This window comes from Taudactylus pleione, unplaced genomic scaffold (assembly GCF_031769625.1).
Source record: "Taudactylus pleione unplaced genomic scaffold, aTauple2 ptg000007l, whole genome shotgun sequence".
Lineage (NCBI taxonomy): Eukaryota > Metazoa > Chordata > Amphibia > Anura > Myobatrachidae > Taudactylus > Taudactylus pleione.
The window spans coordinates 8,282,253-8,298,359 of record NW_028284410.1 but is presented as its reverse complement, the minus strand read 5'-3'; the positions used below and the strand labels follow the sequence as shown (position 1 = coordinate 8,298,359).

General features: G+C 40.1%; 1 protein-coding gene across 1 annotated transcript in view; it reads left to right on the top strand.

Moving 5' to 3' along the window:
- The window catches only part of GRIK3 (glutamate ionotropic receptor kainate type subunit 3), a 707,216-nt gene that overhangs the window by 295,426 nt on the left and 395,683 nt on the right, over positions 1–16,107 (top strand). The window contains exon 2 of the mRNA XM_088461525.1: positions 13,872–14,042. Within this exon, the coding sequence (XP_088317651.1) occupies positions 13,872–14,042 (171 nt within the window). The remainder of the gene's footprint in view (positions 1–13,871; positions 14,043–16,107) is intronic.

Genomic DNA, 16,107 nt, shown 5'->3' with positions numbered 1-16,107 from the left:
GCCAGCTCCCCCAGGTATGAGACACTCAGCCACAAACAAACCCAGCTTCAATCAGCCATTTCCAGGTGAAGCCCTAATGAGCCTGCTACCAGGCTGAAAGGCCCAAAACCTGGAGTGGCCTGTGGATGGAGCCCTCCCTCTCCTCACATCCACACCCGCAGGACCCAAATGGGCTTTTCTAAAAGCTGACATTACTAGTCTGCTTTTCTAACAGACTTCTCCTGGGGGTTTTAAAAGACATAAGACAGGAATCTGGGACAAATATAGAAGCCATTCCACACTTCTCCAGTGCTTCTATCACAATATATATATATATATATATATATATATATATATAAATAAATCTGTTTTTGCATTTTAAATGATTGCCACCTTGAATCTCACTGCAAACTTTTTTAAAAAAATTAGCAATTTTCACAAATTGCTATTACTAGTAGTTCTTCCTGTATCTTGGATGGGCTCAGTATTAGAATTGTACATGTTTCATTCTCATTTTTCATTCTAATTGTGGTAGGAAGGCATTTGTGACAGATTAGCATAGAGCTTGTAGGAGAGGTATACCTACTACTGTAAGGCCGATATCTTCTACATTTAAATTCTGGGCTGTGAATGTGGGTAAGCCAAATCAGTGGCGGAACTAGCGGCGGTGCAGCGGTGCCTTGCACCGGGTCCCGCTGTGGTGCAGGGGCCCATAGCCACCGCTGCACCCGCCGCCAGTGTCCCCCAGACCCCACAGTATTTAAGTGTAGTGCGGACCACAGTGAGAGCAGTCGCAATACACAGTAACAAACACACCACTTCCAGCGGCGGTGGTGTGTTTGTTTTAGCAGCCAATGAGAGAGACTCTCATTGGCTGCTGCTTCCATAGAGGGAGCCGGGCTGGAGCTCACTCATGAGCTCCGCCTTCAGGCTACCACAGTGAAGATGACTTCATGACATCTCTCCCATCGTGCAGAGCGAGAGGACAGAGGAGCTGACGGTGGCATGTGGAGGAGCGGGGATTCTGGTAAGTGTGTTTTTGTTTTTTTGTGTGTGTTTGTCTTGTATATGTAGGGGGGGCACTACTAGTGGCACTACTACTGGGGGCACTACATAGGGGGGCCACTACTGGGGGCACTGTATAAGGGGCATTGCATAGGGGGGACCACTACTGGGGACATTGCATAGGGGGGACTACTACTGGGAGCAATACATAGGGCGGACTACTACTGGGGGCACTGCATAGTGGGGACCACTTCTGGGGGCACTGTATAAGGGGCACTACTGGGGGCACTGCATAGGGGGGCCACTACTGGGGACACTGCACAGGGGGACCACTACTGGGGGCACTGTATATGGGGCACTACTGGGGGCACTGTATATGGGGCACTACTGGGGGCACTGTATAAGGGGCACTACTGAGGGCACTGTATAAGGGGCATTGCATAGGGGGGCCCAAAGCATATAATCTTGCACCTGGTCCACCACTTTCTAGTTCCGCCACTGGTCAAAATATATAGCAAGCTTAGTTAACTTGGGATGAACATAGTAAAATGGCAACATTGTTAATAACTCAAGGTTCAGGCTATAAGCTTTGCTGCAAATATTAAAACATCTGAGGTGACGGGATTGCTGTGTGTCGTGATGAAGGTTGAAATTCAGAAGTGTTCAAAAAAAAAATAGTTTCAGTGGGTAATCACCAAACCTCCCAGCCGTAATAGCTTCAGCAGAACAGTAAAATTTGAGGACCCTGTCTATCTGTCACGAATGGCACTGCTTTATCCCAATTACTATCCAGTCTGGGTATATATCTGCATTATTGAGTAGTAGTGAATTAATGAACTGATGAAAGAAGGGTGACCTGAGTCACATAAGGTGTAGTCTAATGGTACAGACTGAACACAACACCTCCATGATGCAGAAACACCTCCTCTGTGATGTAGCTACAACCCCTGACTTAATCCGCTCCACTCTGCTGCTTGGAGGTGTGAAACAACAAAACATAAGGGACCCTGGCCATTTGTGAGTGTAGAATTCAATTTGTGGTGTTAAGATAAAACATGTTTTTATTTATTTAAATGACATAAACATAAGTTCATACATGAATTCAATATAGAAAGTTCAATCTGTACCATTGCGTACCATACCTTTTTAAAAGCATCACCTTTTCATTCCCTTGATTTAATTCTCCTTAGCTCAAAGGCCAAAACATTCAGCATTCTGAGCCTGCTTTCTCTATGCGATCCTTATCTTTTTTCTTTCCAGTGGGCCCGTTGTAGTAATGTCTTTACACAGACTCTAAATGACTATCAGCTTCTAATCTCTCAACATTGGATCAACGCTGATTATGTTTGATCTGGTAGGACATCCCTCCCCCTCTCTCCCTCACTGCATATTTATGTGCTCTATTCAATATGTTTTCTGCTCATCTCAGAAATGCAGCATGTCAGTCCCTCATAGTAAAACACTCATCACTTATCATCATTATCCAACATTGTGTCACACGGGTCTTATTTTCTATTGATTTCATTTTGGATTGACATTAACTGCGCTCTTAACCTTTGTAAAGATGTGGGGCCAAGATTGTATCATCTTAACTGGATAGTTTTATGGCTTCCTAACTCTTGACCTAGCTCCGGGGAGCAGGAGAGGGTGCTTGCCTTGTGTCCACAGATTGGGATAAGTGAGTCTATTGTTTTCTTTTATGCCCTGTGATAAAAAAATAGAGTATTGAGACTTATTAGATACATTTAATTAAACCTGTACAATGAAGAAAAATGTTGAAGACGGGTGATAGCATTTTCCCAAGACTAGGGGATAAAACAAAAGTTTAAAATTGTTCAGAGTGGTTAGCTATCACTGCTAATCATAATCACCAATACTATTTATTACTGTACCAGACTTTCAGCACCTGCAAAAGGTGTACAGATGTCGGCATCCAATTCTTGATCTCTTAGGGCTCTATTCATCATCACTTAATTTCTACAAAAGCAAATGAAAATTAACATTTTCACCTGCAATTGTAGAAATTAAGTTTTATGGCCATTCATCAAAATGGTAAAGCAGGAGACATCACAGATATCTCCTGCTTACCGCAATGGACCGCTGTCCCTATATGCTAGTATGGGCACAGAATTTATCACGCTCCGAAAATACAATATTTTCTGAGCTTGATTGTGGGAACATTCGCCATCTTCAGATGGCGAGTGCTCCTGCTATCTGCTCCTTCCCTATGGGACAGAGTCCTGGGTCGCGAAAAAGGATCCATCTGCCCCTGTCCAGCTCCTTCCACTGCATGTCGGGGCTCTTGTGTACATGCGTGACCTGTGCACTTGTCTCACAGCTCCGAAAAGGAGCAATGATAAAACTCGGGTAGAGACAGCTGATTTCCAGATCAACTGTCTCCGCGCCGAAGCAATGATGAATTACTCCGGTGCTCGCATCGAGTAGGGATGTTAATTACGGTGGACCCCAATAATTAACATGTTGAATAGAGCCCTTCAACTAATATGTTTGTGCATGAGGTGGAGTGTTGTACCTGCTGTATTAGAGAGGCTTTAAACTTTTATTAACAATTAATAGCAAATGCATATTTTGCAAGCAAAATAAATTATTAAAGTATAATTATAAGTGGATGTGACATATGCCTGACATACATTGGATACTTACAGTGTTCTACTGGTTCAATGAATATGGCTCAGCATATACTGTAGGTATAATATATGGTTTTTTTCCATTCTTCTTGTTATGCATACTGTAAGTTATGCCCAATATACTCGCCTTCAGGCACAGGAACGCAATAGTGAGAGGCAGGTGTCAGCAAAAAGAATCCCACAGGAGAGGGGAACCAGTGTAGTGAGCAAAGTACAGTAAATATTGTGACAATGAAATATAATGTCTCTTTCAATATCTCCCTCTGCTATATACAGTCATGTGCTTAAATATTGGGACATTGACAGAATTTTCATATTTTGGCCTATATTCACCACCACAATGGCTTTGAGATGAAACAAACAAGATGTGCTTTAACTGCAGACTTTCAGATTTAATTTGAGGGTAATTACATCCAAATCAGGTGAACGGTGTAGGAATTACAACAGTTTCTATATGTGCCTCCCACTTTTTAAGGGGCCAAAAGTAATGGGACTATCAACTCAAAAGCTATTTCATGGACAGGTGTGAGCTATTCCCTCATTATTTCATTATTAATTAAGCAGGTAAAAGGTCTGGAGTTGATTCTAGGTGTGACATTTGGAATCAGTTGCTGTTGACTCTCAATATGAGATCCAAAGAGCTGTCACTATCAGTGAAGCAAGCAATCAATAGGCTGAAAAATCAAAACAAACCCATCAGAGAGATAGCAAAAACATTAGGTGTGGCCAAATCAACTGTTTGGAACATTCTTAAAAAGAAAGAGCACACCGGAGAGCTCAGCAACACTAAAAGACCCGGAAGACCATGGAAAACAACTGTGGTGGATGACAGAAGAATTATTTCCCTGGTGAAGAAAAACTCCTTCACAACAGTTGGCCAAATCAAGAACACTCTCCAGGAGGTAGATGTATATGTGTCAAAGTCGACAATCAAGAGAAGACTTCACAAGAGTGAATATAGAGTGTTCACCACAAGACGTAAACCATTGTTGAGCCACAAAAACAGGAAGACCAGATTAGAGTTTGCTAAACAACATCTAAAAAAGCCATTACAGTTCTGGAACAACATCCTATGGACAAAGATGAACTTGTACCAGAGTGATGGGAAGAGAAGAGTATGGAGAAGGAAAGGAACTGCTCATGATCCAAAACATATCACCTCATCAGTGAAGCATGGTGGTGGTAGTGTCATGGCGTGGGCATATATGACTGCCAATGGAACTGGTTCCCTTATATTTATTGATGATGGGGCTGCTGACAAAAGCAGGAGAATGAATTCTGAAGTGTTTCTGGCAATATTATATGCTCATATTCAGTCAAATGCTTCAGAACTCATTCGATGGCACTTCACAGTGCAGATGGACAATGACCCGAAGCATACTGCAAAAGCAACTAAAGAGTTTTTTAAGGCTAAAAAGTGGAATGTTATGCAATGGCGAAGTCAATCCCCGACCTGAATCCGATTGAGAATGCATTTCACTTGATGAAGACAAAACTGAAAGGAAAATGCCCCAAGAACAAGCAGGAACTGAAGACATTTACAGTAGAGGCCTGGCAGAACATCACCAGGGATGAAACCCAGCGTCTGGTGATGTCTATGCATTCCAGACTGCAGGCTGTAATTGACTGCAAAGGATTTGTAACAAAGTATTAAAAAGTGCAAGTTAGATTTAGGATTGTTTAGTTTGTCCCATTACTTTTGGCCTCTTAAAAAGTGGGAGGCACATATAGAAACCGTAGTAATTCCTACACCGTTCACCTGATTTGGATGTAATTAGCCTCAAATGAAATCTGAAAGTCTGCAGTTAAAGCATATCTTGTTTGTTTCATTTCAAAGCCATTGTAGTGGTGAATAGAGGCCAAAATATGATATTTCTGTCAATGTCCCAATATTTATGCACCTGTCTGTATATATATATATATATATATATATATATATATATACTGTTATTTAAGAGATGCGTACAGGCCCACGTGTTTTGGTTTTGATTCAAAATCTTAATCGTGTTTTGGTTTTGGCAAAACCATTCTCGAAAGTTTTAGTTTTGGATCTGCATTTCTTTAAAAATTTATACAAATATCTAAAATCATGTAATTTGGGCCTGTTCTTTGTTCCCTCAGCCTTATTAACATAAGTAACAATTCTGACCACCTCACAGCTTAAGTATTGTTTTCACCAACATTGGTCAAAGGCTGCAAAGAGTTGGCTGGCTAAACTAAGCGTCAGAGCAGCGGCACAAACACATGGCAGTTTAAAAGAATATTGCACATCTATGAGACATAGTGGCAGACGGTGGCATTTTAATAAACTGAATGATAGAATGTTTTCATTAATCAAGAACTAATAGCCTAAAAGTAAAAGCCTAAAATAATATAATATATTACCTACTGTACACACTTCTCCAACCAGCAAATCTGAAATCACAGGCCTCTGGCTAATACAGATGATTCAAGCCAGAATAATAGCATAGTAAAAGGGCAGTAAAATAAATTGATAAATAATTAATAATTATAAATTAAGCTAAACAACAAAGCAGCAACACAATCACATTGCAGTATAAAAAATATATAGCACATCTATGAAACATACTGGCACAGCAGTGACATTGAGGATGACAGTTTAACTAAACAACTCCATAGAATGTTTTCATTACTCAAGAACTAATAGCCTAAAATTGAAAGCCTAGTAGAAAATATAATATATTACTAACAGACTTCTCCAAAGCCGCTAGTTTAGATGCTGCTTGTAGCATGTAAATAGTTATATAAAAATAAAATTGTGAGGTCTCCCCCAAATCAATATCAAGTCCTGGACATCTGGGCCTGGTCTGGTATTGAAAAATAGGAGGAAACCCAGCGTGGGGTTCCCCTTATTTTCCAATAACCAGAACCCGGCTAAATGAGGCAGGGAGATAATGCCATAGCAGGGAGACACTCTGCATAGGTTCCCTCTACCATAACATTAACCAGCCCAAACCTGGTCAGCCCAGGGCTGGAATTACACAGAAAGTGGGGACCCCCCCCCCAAAAAAAAATGGGGCCCCCCCTCCCAAGGCACTACAACCCTGTATGTGTGCTTGAAAAAAGGTACTATACAGATCTGAAATGTTGCCTTATGCAAACGGAGTGTGGTGGCTTTTGTTTTTCCTAAATGTATTGTTGTTAGGCTAAGAGTATGTGTGGCACAGAAACTTCCCACCTTCACAAATGTGGTATATCTTTTCTATTAATTTTAGGAAAATATAAGTATCATTTGTAGACAGCATTAGATTGCCACCATAGGAAATGTCCAAAGATTCTGTAAAATTGTACATGGCATTACCAGTAAGAAACTGCTCTGTTCACAGCAATCCAAGCTTTATGCTCCACATTTTACATACCCCCAGTGCCACCTATGACAATTGTAGAGAAGTTGACAAATTTTGATCCAAAGTCAAATGTAAGAATGTAAATTGTAAGCTTAAGAGCAGGTCCCTCTTACCTCTTTGTCTGTCTGTTATTACCCAGTCTTGTTCTATTACTGTGTGTTACCAGTTGTAAAACACAACAGAATATGCTGGTGCTATATAAGTTACTGATAATAAATAAATTGGGGTTAAGGTTAGTGGGATGGTTAGTGTTAGGTACTAGGGTGAGGGTTAGACTGTGGGAGGGAAGGGTTAGGATGTGGGAGGTGAGGTTAGGGTTAGGCTGTGGGACGGGAGCAGTGGGTTAGGAGGAGGGTTAGGGATATAATACTTACAAAAACATTTTGGAATTCTGCCTGTCGGGATGCCGCTGTCGTTATATTGACCATCAGCATCCTGACCATTGAAATCCCGTACTCAATAGATAATATAATTAAGTTTACTTGCAGCCCCTCCCAATACTTTATGAATCAGAGCAACTTGTATAAATCTCTAATTGTGCACTCTCCCCCCCTCCTTCCTCTTCCACAGACACACACACTTTTTTCCAAATAAATTCAGGACTTATATGTCATATAGGGTGAACTGACTTACAGACACCAGGCCACCATCTACACCAAATGCTTTCTAGGAAAAGGCAGCCATGTAGTTCCGCTGCTAGCTGTTGTTATGTACAGTATATTTACAGTAACAACCATTATTTTACTCTGCTCATATTCCGAGAGACCCTCAATTTCTGTGTATCTAACATTCAGGATGATGTCCTGGCAATGAAACACATTGGATGGCCTCCCACATATGTTTTCCTGTCATAGTGAATTTTACAAGAGTTTGGTCATAGCAAGCTGATGTCCCCCTGATGATCAGATATACAATTTTATTGTTTTATATTTGTGAGCAGCCAGTTTATAGCTTTTATTCTGGAATAAACCAACATTTTGAAAATATTACACTATGGTGACCTGTTGGGGCTTCTGATTTATTGTAGATGTCAATTGTCGATGTACAAAGTTGGAAGATCTTGAAGACCCCTGAACTTCTCAGAAGAATATTGATGAGGCTGACACAATTTTATTCAATCTTCATGCAGATCCTTTCCAGTGCTCATTTAAATTATGGAATTGCCCACTGCTTGAACATCCAGTTAAATGCAGAATGTTAATGTTTATCAGTTACTATGGCTGCTGAATGGATAGATAGATTAGAGATTAGATAGATAGATAGATAGATAGATAGATAGATAGATAGATAGATAGACCTTAACAATCTGTCAATCACAATTCCTTGCATTGCCTGAGAACATTGATTCTACTTTCCTATCCCAGCAGTAAATGGAAATCTGGACACAGGACTGGTAAGTCAGACAGTCTAGTGTGGGGGAGGGGTTTCCTCTGATCAGAACAAATGGTGTCAGGGTGGAGACATGGTGCAGATATATCCAGTTCCATGGTAAAGTACCTGCTCTGCTGTTTTATTTGCACAAGCTAAAGTGCTGTTTTTTAGAAGTGGAGTTGTTGCCCATAGCAACCAATAAGACTCTAGCTATTATCTTCTAGAAGGGGCTAGATAAATGTTAAGTAGAATCTAAATGGTTGCTATGGACAACATCTCCACTTCTAAAAACCTCTACTTTACCCCTAGGAGTATAGACTTTATTTTCCTTATATGGATCAATGATTGTTTTTCTGCAGTCACCATACAGTGGGATGCACCATAACAGATGAAAAGGTTTGTGTATGTAGGACCTCAAAATCTTCCAAGGATAGAATAAACTAATTGCCTTATGGCCATGAATCAATGTTTTTGCATCATTGTTTGAGGTGTAGTTGTCATAAGGACTATAGAATTAACCAACTTCGATTAATGTATCCTATTACAAGCTATTTGCACTTTCCCAAAATTCCCACATCAAAATGTCCAGAGATATGTACCATAGTTGTTCTACAAAGCCATGATGTCAGAAGAAATGGATGTTATTTTATTAATATTAATGATGCTTTGGGACAGCACAGTGAAAAGAGAATCCAACATATGGCCATAGCTTGCTTCATTAAAATACTTCTCGTTATTTTGATCTCCACTGTTTATTTTCACATTGGGGACATATTTCTTTAATTGTTGTGTTTATTTCCTCATGTCTAATTGACAAAGGATCCAGATGGACTAAATCTTCTTGGTCTCAATTTGTATTAGGAATGGATATGGACCATTTATTTGTCTATTAATGCTATAAACGGTTGAAGAGCTTCATCTGTTGATATAAACTTAATGTTTAACATCTCAGATGCCAATGCTGTATATCAGTGCTTTTAGAGGGCTAGGATATTCTGCGTTTCTGCTATGTGACTTATATATGAACACCATTGTTTTAGATGTTTTAAATGAGATGTGTGTATATACTGTCATACTTAACATGAGAAATACAAAAATATATAAATCATTTATTATATTGGTAGATGGTTACCACATTTTCTCAAGTTGGACTATTGCTTAAGGGTTTTCTATAGAATAGGGACCATATTTTTCAGCATGGTATAACTTACCCACTTTTTGGAGAAGAGGCTTATACTTATGGGTGATAGATAATAATGACATGTTATTGAAATACAGTCAATCTCCTCTGTTCTTTACTCACTTCAATGTATGGCTGAGAAATTCTGCTATTAGGTCAATTACACCAATTCTCACATTAATTATGACAGTGACAAAAAAGTTAATACTAAACAAGAATACCACAAACGTAAAATAGATAAAGGGGGTTTGAGAGCTATGGTGCTCCTAGGGGAGAGGAATATATGTATATATCCAGCAGCCTGAAACTACCTCGATCCTTTCACTAAAAAGGACCAGGCGGCTGTGACTGTGTGAACCCTGGAATGGGACTACAAAGTGTAAGCATTGGGGCCCACATCTCTATCCCCTTGAATAATCGTTTGGAGATCCTAGGTCCGGAAGGTCAATGTTTATACCTATGGTACGAACTCTCACTGTTTTTGCACTGATAATCTATTTTTATCAAGTGACTTTTTGATACACTTTGGGCCTGATTCAGACCCATTCGCAAAGCTGCGGACGCACGCTATGGGTGATTAGCACACGTTTGCGCATGCATATGCATCAAAGTACACATGCGCGAACCAGTCACTGCGTTCGGGAATCGTGCGCTCGTAGTAAACAGACTGGACACTATTTTCAGTGACAGATAGTGCCGTTTGTGGGTGGTAACAGGGGAAGGTGCTTGTGAACGGGGGAGTGGTGCTGCGTACACAGGCATATCTGGGCATCAAAATGGAGTTTTATGGGTGTGCATAATTAGCAAAGATGCGTCATTATACACGTCACTTGGTTGTATTGCAGCCTACAGTGACCGCAGTGCTTGCAGCGTGGTAAGGTCTACCTCAAGCGCTGCATGCAGCTCCAATGGCTCTCGATGGTTCCGATTGTTCATACACTTCCTGGAGATGACGTCTTTTAAGAGAGAAAAGTGGGCATCTTTATACTGGCATTCGCTCTGCCGTCGCTTTCTAAGACAAAGAGGGCGTCCTTACACCAGACACTGCGAACGCGGATTTTGCTGCGAGAGAGCGCAGTTTAGTGTCCAGGTCTGAATGAGCTCCTTTATTCCCTTTTATTAGAATAATTTTGTCCTTTTATTGCTGTATATTTTAAATATGTCGTTTACTCCCTGTTTATAATGGTAATTCTGTGTGTATTATTGAGATTGCTAGTGTTTTATCATTTTTATGAGGTTAATCTTCTATATCAATAAATGATCTTTTATTTGATTGTTATACTTGTTCAACATCCTTTTATACCATATTATGACAGATTCCTGTATTGTTATACTATAACTACCACAAATAGGGGTCAGAGCCAGAAAACCACCCACCATTACAAGAATACCACAAAGTCTGCTCCCTCAGTAGACACATTACAAGCCAAAATTCTTGATATGTGGATTGCTCTTGAAAATATTGAAAAAGGAGTAGAAATGGGATCCTCACATTTCATCTCTCCCAGAAACTACCTAATCTAACATTGGGTAGTTTTTGAATCAACCACCTGGTTCTTACTCTGCCACTTTTCGTAATGCCTCTATGACTGTCTCCCCCAACTTAGTCTATGAACTCCCACTACAATATTAGTGATTGTTACTTTTGGTTAAATATTGTATCTGGAAACCTACAGTATAACACAATTGTTTCTTCTTTTATATCTTGTCACATTATTCCTCTTAGGTACTTTAATCCACATAATACTAGAGATGTGCACCGAACCCCGTGTTTTGGTTTTGGTTTTGAATCTGGATATACCCTGGTTTTGGATCTGGATTGGTTTTGCCAAAACCTCACCTCCGTGTTTTGTTTTCGTGTTTTGGTTTTGGATCTGGATTTTTTCTTAAAACATCATAAAAACAGCTAAAATCACATTAAATGGGCCTGTTTTTGTTCCTACAGTATAATTAACCTCAATGACATTTATTTCCAGTAATTTCCAATCAATTTTGACCACCTCACAATATTATTTGCTTCATCTAGTTAAGGCCAAAAGGTTGCATCCAGCTCGCTGGCTGACTAAGTTAAGTGACACAGTGGGCAGCGCTAACATGTGGCAGTTCAGTTTCTAATTTCCAACACAGATACAGTGTGTTATACAGTGTGGGTTGGATACACCAATAGTGCACTTACTGTGACAGCAGTGTCGGCAGAGTGGGGTTGCTGATGGTGTCCTCAGTACATGGAATGGCAGTGCTGCAGTGCTGGCAGTGTCCTCAGTGAAGGGTACCGGTGATGTCGGCAGTGCAGGGGCGTCAGCAGTGTCTTTAGTGAAGGTTTGCTGGCTGTGTTAGCAGTGCGGGGGTGCCAGTGGTGTCTTAGTGCAGGTTTGCTGGCTGTGTCGGCAGTGCACTGGTGCAAGCAGTGTCTTTTGTGCTGGTTTGCTGGCTGTGTCGGCAGTGCGGGGTTGCCAGCTGTGTCTTAGTGCAGGTTTTCTGGCTGTGTCGACAGTGCTGGGGTGCCAGCGGTGTCTTTAGTGCAGGTCTGCTGGTTGTGCGGCAGTGCGAGGGTGCCAGCGGTGTCCTCATTGCAGGTTTGCTGACTGTGTCGGCAGTGCAGGGCATTCTCAATGCAGGGTGCCGGTGGTGTCGGCAGAGCGGGGGTGCCAGCGGTGTCCTTAGTGCAGGTTTGCTGACTGTGTCAGCAGTGCAGGGGTGCTGGTGGTGTCCTCAGTGTGAGAGTGTCGGCAGTGTGGGTGTCGCTGACGGTATCCTCAGTACATTGGGCAGAAGTGGCGGCAGTGGTGGTGTCAGCAGTGGGGGATGCTGCCAGTGGGAGTGCCGGTGGTGTCGGCAGCGGGGGATGATGGGCGCCAACTTCTTTTCTTCTTTTGTGCTGTTTTCAATGGGCTTAACGCTGATTGGCTGAGAGCCATGACAGACCCACTGAAAACAAAACCTCGCAACTCGACAGAGGCGTCGCGAGGTTTTGCCTCGGGTCAGGGATCTGGGGCAGGCAGGGAGATCCGAGCTGCACTTCAATCGCCCAGGATCCCCCAAATTCTGGTGGGTTCAGATCTCTTAGATCCGAACCCGCTCATCTCTACTTACTACATATAACTTTGCTAATTTTCATTAATTAACCTGTTCTAGGGTGATGTCATCTCTCGCCACCTTACCCGTGCTTCGATTTCTCCGTTATCTTCAAATTTCCTTAAAAAAACATTGAAACTCTGGTCTAATTAACTTTCTTTCTTATATACAAACTACACATGGGAGTTCTGTACCTGTTGCAAATTGTTATATTGATGTTTCATACTTTCTTGATTTTTAGTACCTTAATGGTTTATTTGTATTGTGGAATTATTTAATTAAATGTTTTACAAAAAATAAATGAGAGTAATTTTACCAAAGACTTGACAGACCAAAAACACAATAAGCTATGTTCATGGTGGAGTTTCTAAGTGTTGCCAAGAGTATTTTAGCAGCATATATAATATCCTATTAATCACTCTTTTACAAGTGTTCAAGCTGCTTTCACCTAAGAGGGAACACGGTGCAGGGCATTGCACAATGAAGTAATGAGCTAATGAGCCCTAAAGTGTATTTCATAAAAATTGTCTAGACTCACAGAAGGCAAAAGGTTCCCAAGTGTGTGCTTTATGTACATATATTGTATCAGTTAAGCTACAGTATATATGAAAAAAATACTTGTCTGCTTTATCAACAGATGAATGCTGTGCCCCTAAACCCAAAAAGTAGATGATGATTTTACTTTGTGAACATTATCACTTTGAGAACATTATTTTACCTTAAATTATAGGAGAGCTTTCTTTATTCATGGCATTGCTATGGCTTGAGTATTGTTTTTTTTGGTTGTTTATTTACAGTGTTTTTTCAACTGTTATTTATAACACTAACAAAAGCATACTGTAGCTACTGTATAATAAACAGAAATCTCCTTTAGGGCTCAATCCTATTAACCATGATGATCTCACTGGTCCTAGTCATCGCAGAAATGGCCACACTTTACGGCAACCCAGATTCGCTGAATTTTGCTCACAGCCCCAGAGGGTTCTGAGCAAAATTTAGAGAATTCGGAATCGGAGTGGGCTGCGGTGGTGCTGGTCTCTTTGTTGTGTTTTAACGCTGTTGCAACGTCAACTCGCACCCTTCTCACTTAATAGGATTGACCCCTTAGTGTGAGTTGAATCTTTATACTATGGGTATGGCGCTGCTGACAATATTGTGTGGGACCAAGAACTCTGCTCTATACAGAACATATCAATGCCTCTTACTTTGTTTAATTGTGTCTATGTATATATTATTGTTCAACAGGAGGCATATTTGAGTTTCTGGAAGGAGTTTCCTCTGTGAGTGCAGAAGAACAAGCCTTTAGATTTGCAGCAAACATCATCAACAGAAACAGAACACTATTACCAAACACAACTCTGACCTATGATATACAGAGGATCAATCTCTACGACAGCTTTGAAGCCAACAGGAAAGGTCAGTGTAATATTTGAACGCACTGCTCATGTAATAAAGAATACAGCGGTAGAGTGGGATTCTATAAGCAAGTGGCTCTGTAGGGAACAATACCACTAGTCATTGTGCCCTCACATATTTAAGATATTCCTACTTCTGAATTTGTCTTTATGATAAATTTATTTTCAGAAGAGTGATATTATCTTTATAACACTTATATAACTATTAGTGACACAGTTTTTACATTTATTTAATATCATTGTATATTAGTAAGGGACCACAAAACTCTGCAGCAGCAGGCAATCAGAGGGCTCAAACTAGTTTATTCAACCTGGCTGCTTGGAATTTATTCCTCTGTGTTTACAAAATCATAAATTTGGGCCATAGGTTGACCAGGTTTTCCATTGTGCCATCAAGTCTGATTTCATTGGATTAGATTACAAGTAGACATGGTCACTGTTTGCTTGCCTACAATCAAACTTCTAATTAACCCATAAAAAGTAACAGTGTACTGTAGGGGGTATATTTACTAAAGTGCAGTTTATTAGAAGTCGTTGCCCTAGCAACCTATCAAATTATACTTATCATTTATCTAGAACCTTCTGGAAGATAATAGCTAGAATCTGATTGGTTGTTATGGGCAAGAAGCTTATATACCCAATGGTAATGTATAATTATCTAAACCCAAAAAGGTTGCATGTAGGCAAGAGCAGAAACTGTTTAACAGTTGTAAAATTTGTCTCACAACAAAGAATTAATGAAACATAGTAAAGAAAAGATGCCAAGATACTTACATTTATTTTTACCTTCAATTAATAACTAATATAAAAGTTTAATGTCAGCTGTCCAGGCTTTGATCCTGATAAGCATGCTTTTGAATTTAATTACTTGACAAAAACAAATTTAGAAGCAAATATAGTTGATGTTATATTTACATACAGTATGGGAACTATCTGTTAGCAGGACAACTAGGTGGGAAAGAAAGATGCTGTCAGGATGTATCACAAGATCCCTGTCTAACCATAATCCCTCCATAGGGTTACAACATTCAATATCATCTGAAGGTGGCATTACTGTGGCTATTGGGGCCAATCTATGAAAACCAAAGCTTGGCCCAGACTGGAGTACCCATTGATAATAAAGGGCACAGTGGTCTGCAGGAGATATCTTAATAGACTAGCTGCTTAAATAAAGTATAAACTGCCACTTCCGCATGATTTTAGGCAGACATTTGTATAATAAATAGGCCCCTTACTGTATAATTTGCTATCACATCTCATCTCCAATTAGAGAACTCTCCCCCGAGAATTGCCAATGAATACACAACTATAAATGATTGAGCTATATCATAAACCGCAAGATGATTACAACAATGTTTTTTCAGAGGCTGGTTTCTACATAAAGTAGATGATTCACCATCTTTTAACACCACAGGGAGCTATTAATAGCTCCAGAAATTAAATGCGAGTTTTCTTTCTTGGGATCAAGAGACAAACTGTAAGTGCTTTGTATTGTAGGTCACAACTTGGTCACATTGTTATCCTTGCAGATTTATATTGTGCTTTATACAAAACCCAGATGTGTTCAATGGTCAGGTTATTACCTAATTGTCTGGTCAGTTTTCAGCTAATTTATAGGCTCAGTGCTTATTGTGGGCATCACAAAAGCAATAAAAATTGATCTTTCACTTGCTCTGGCTGAAATAACCCTTAACGGACCTCAGTAAATGATTGGTTACATATCTCTCATTGTACGGTATTGGAGCCATGACTATAAATTTCAATATATGGATTACAATTGGAGTTTATTTGATATGACTCTCCTTAGAGAAAAGCGTAAGTCACTGGTTATCCAAAATAAACATTTAAGGAAAATTGAAAATAAAAATAACAGGTTTTTTTAAATAGAGCTCACACATTATTCACTTTATAAAGAATAATATTCATTGACATCACTATCTTCAACAGTGGAGGCTACTATCTATACTTCTTACAGACACATGCACACAGTCAATCAACTTACTGTTCCAATATGCTTTTGGCTTGTTGGAAGAAACCGAGCAGTATACTTACCAATTCTCCTGGAA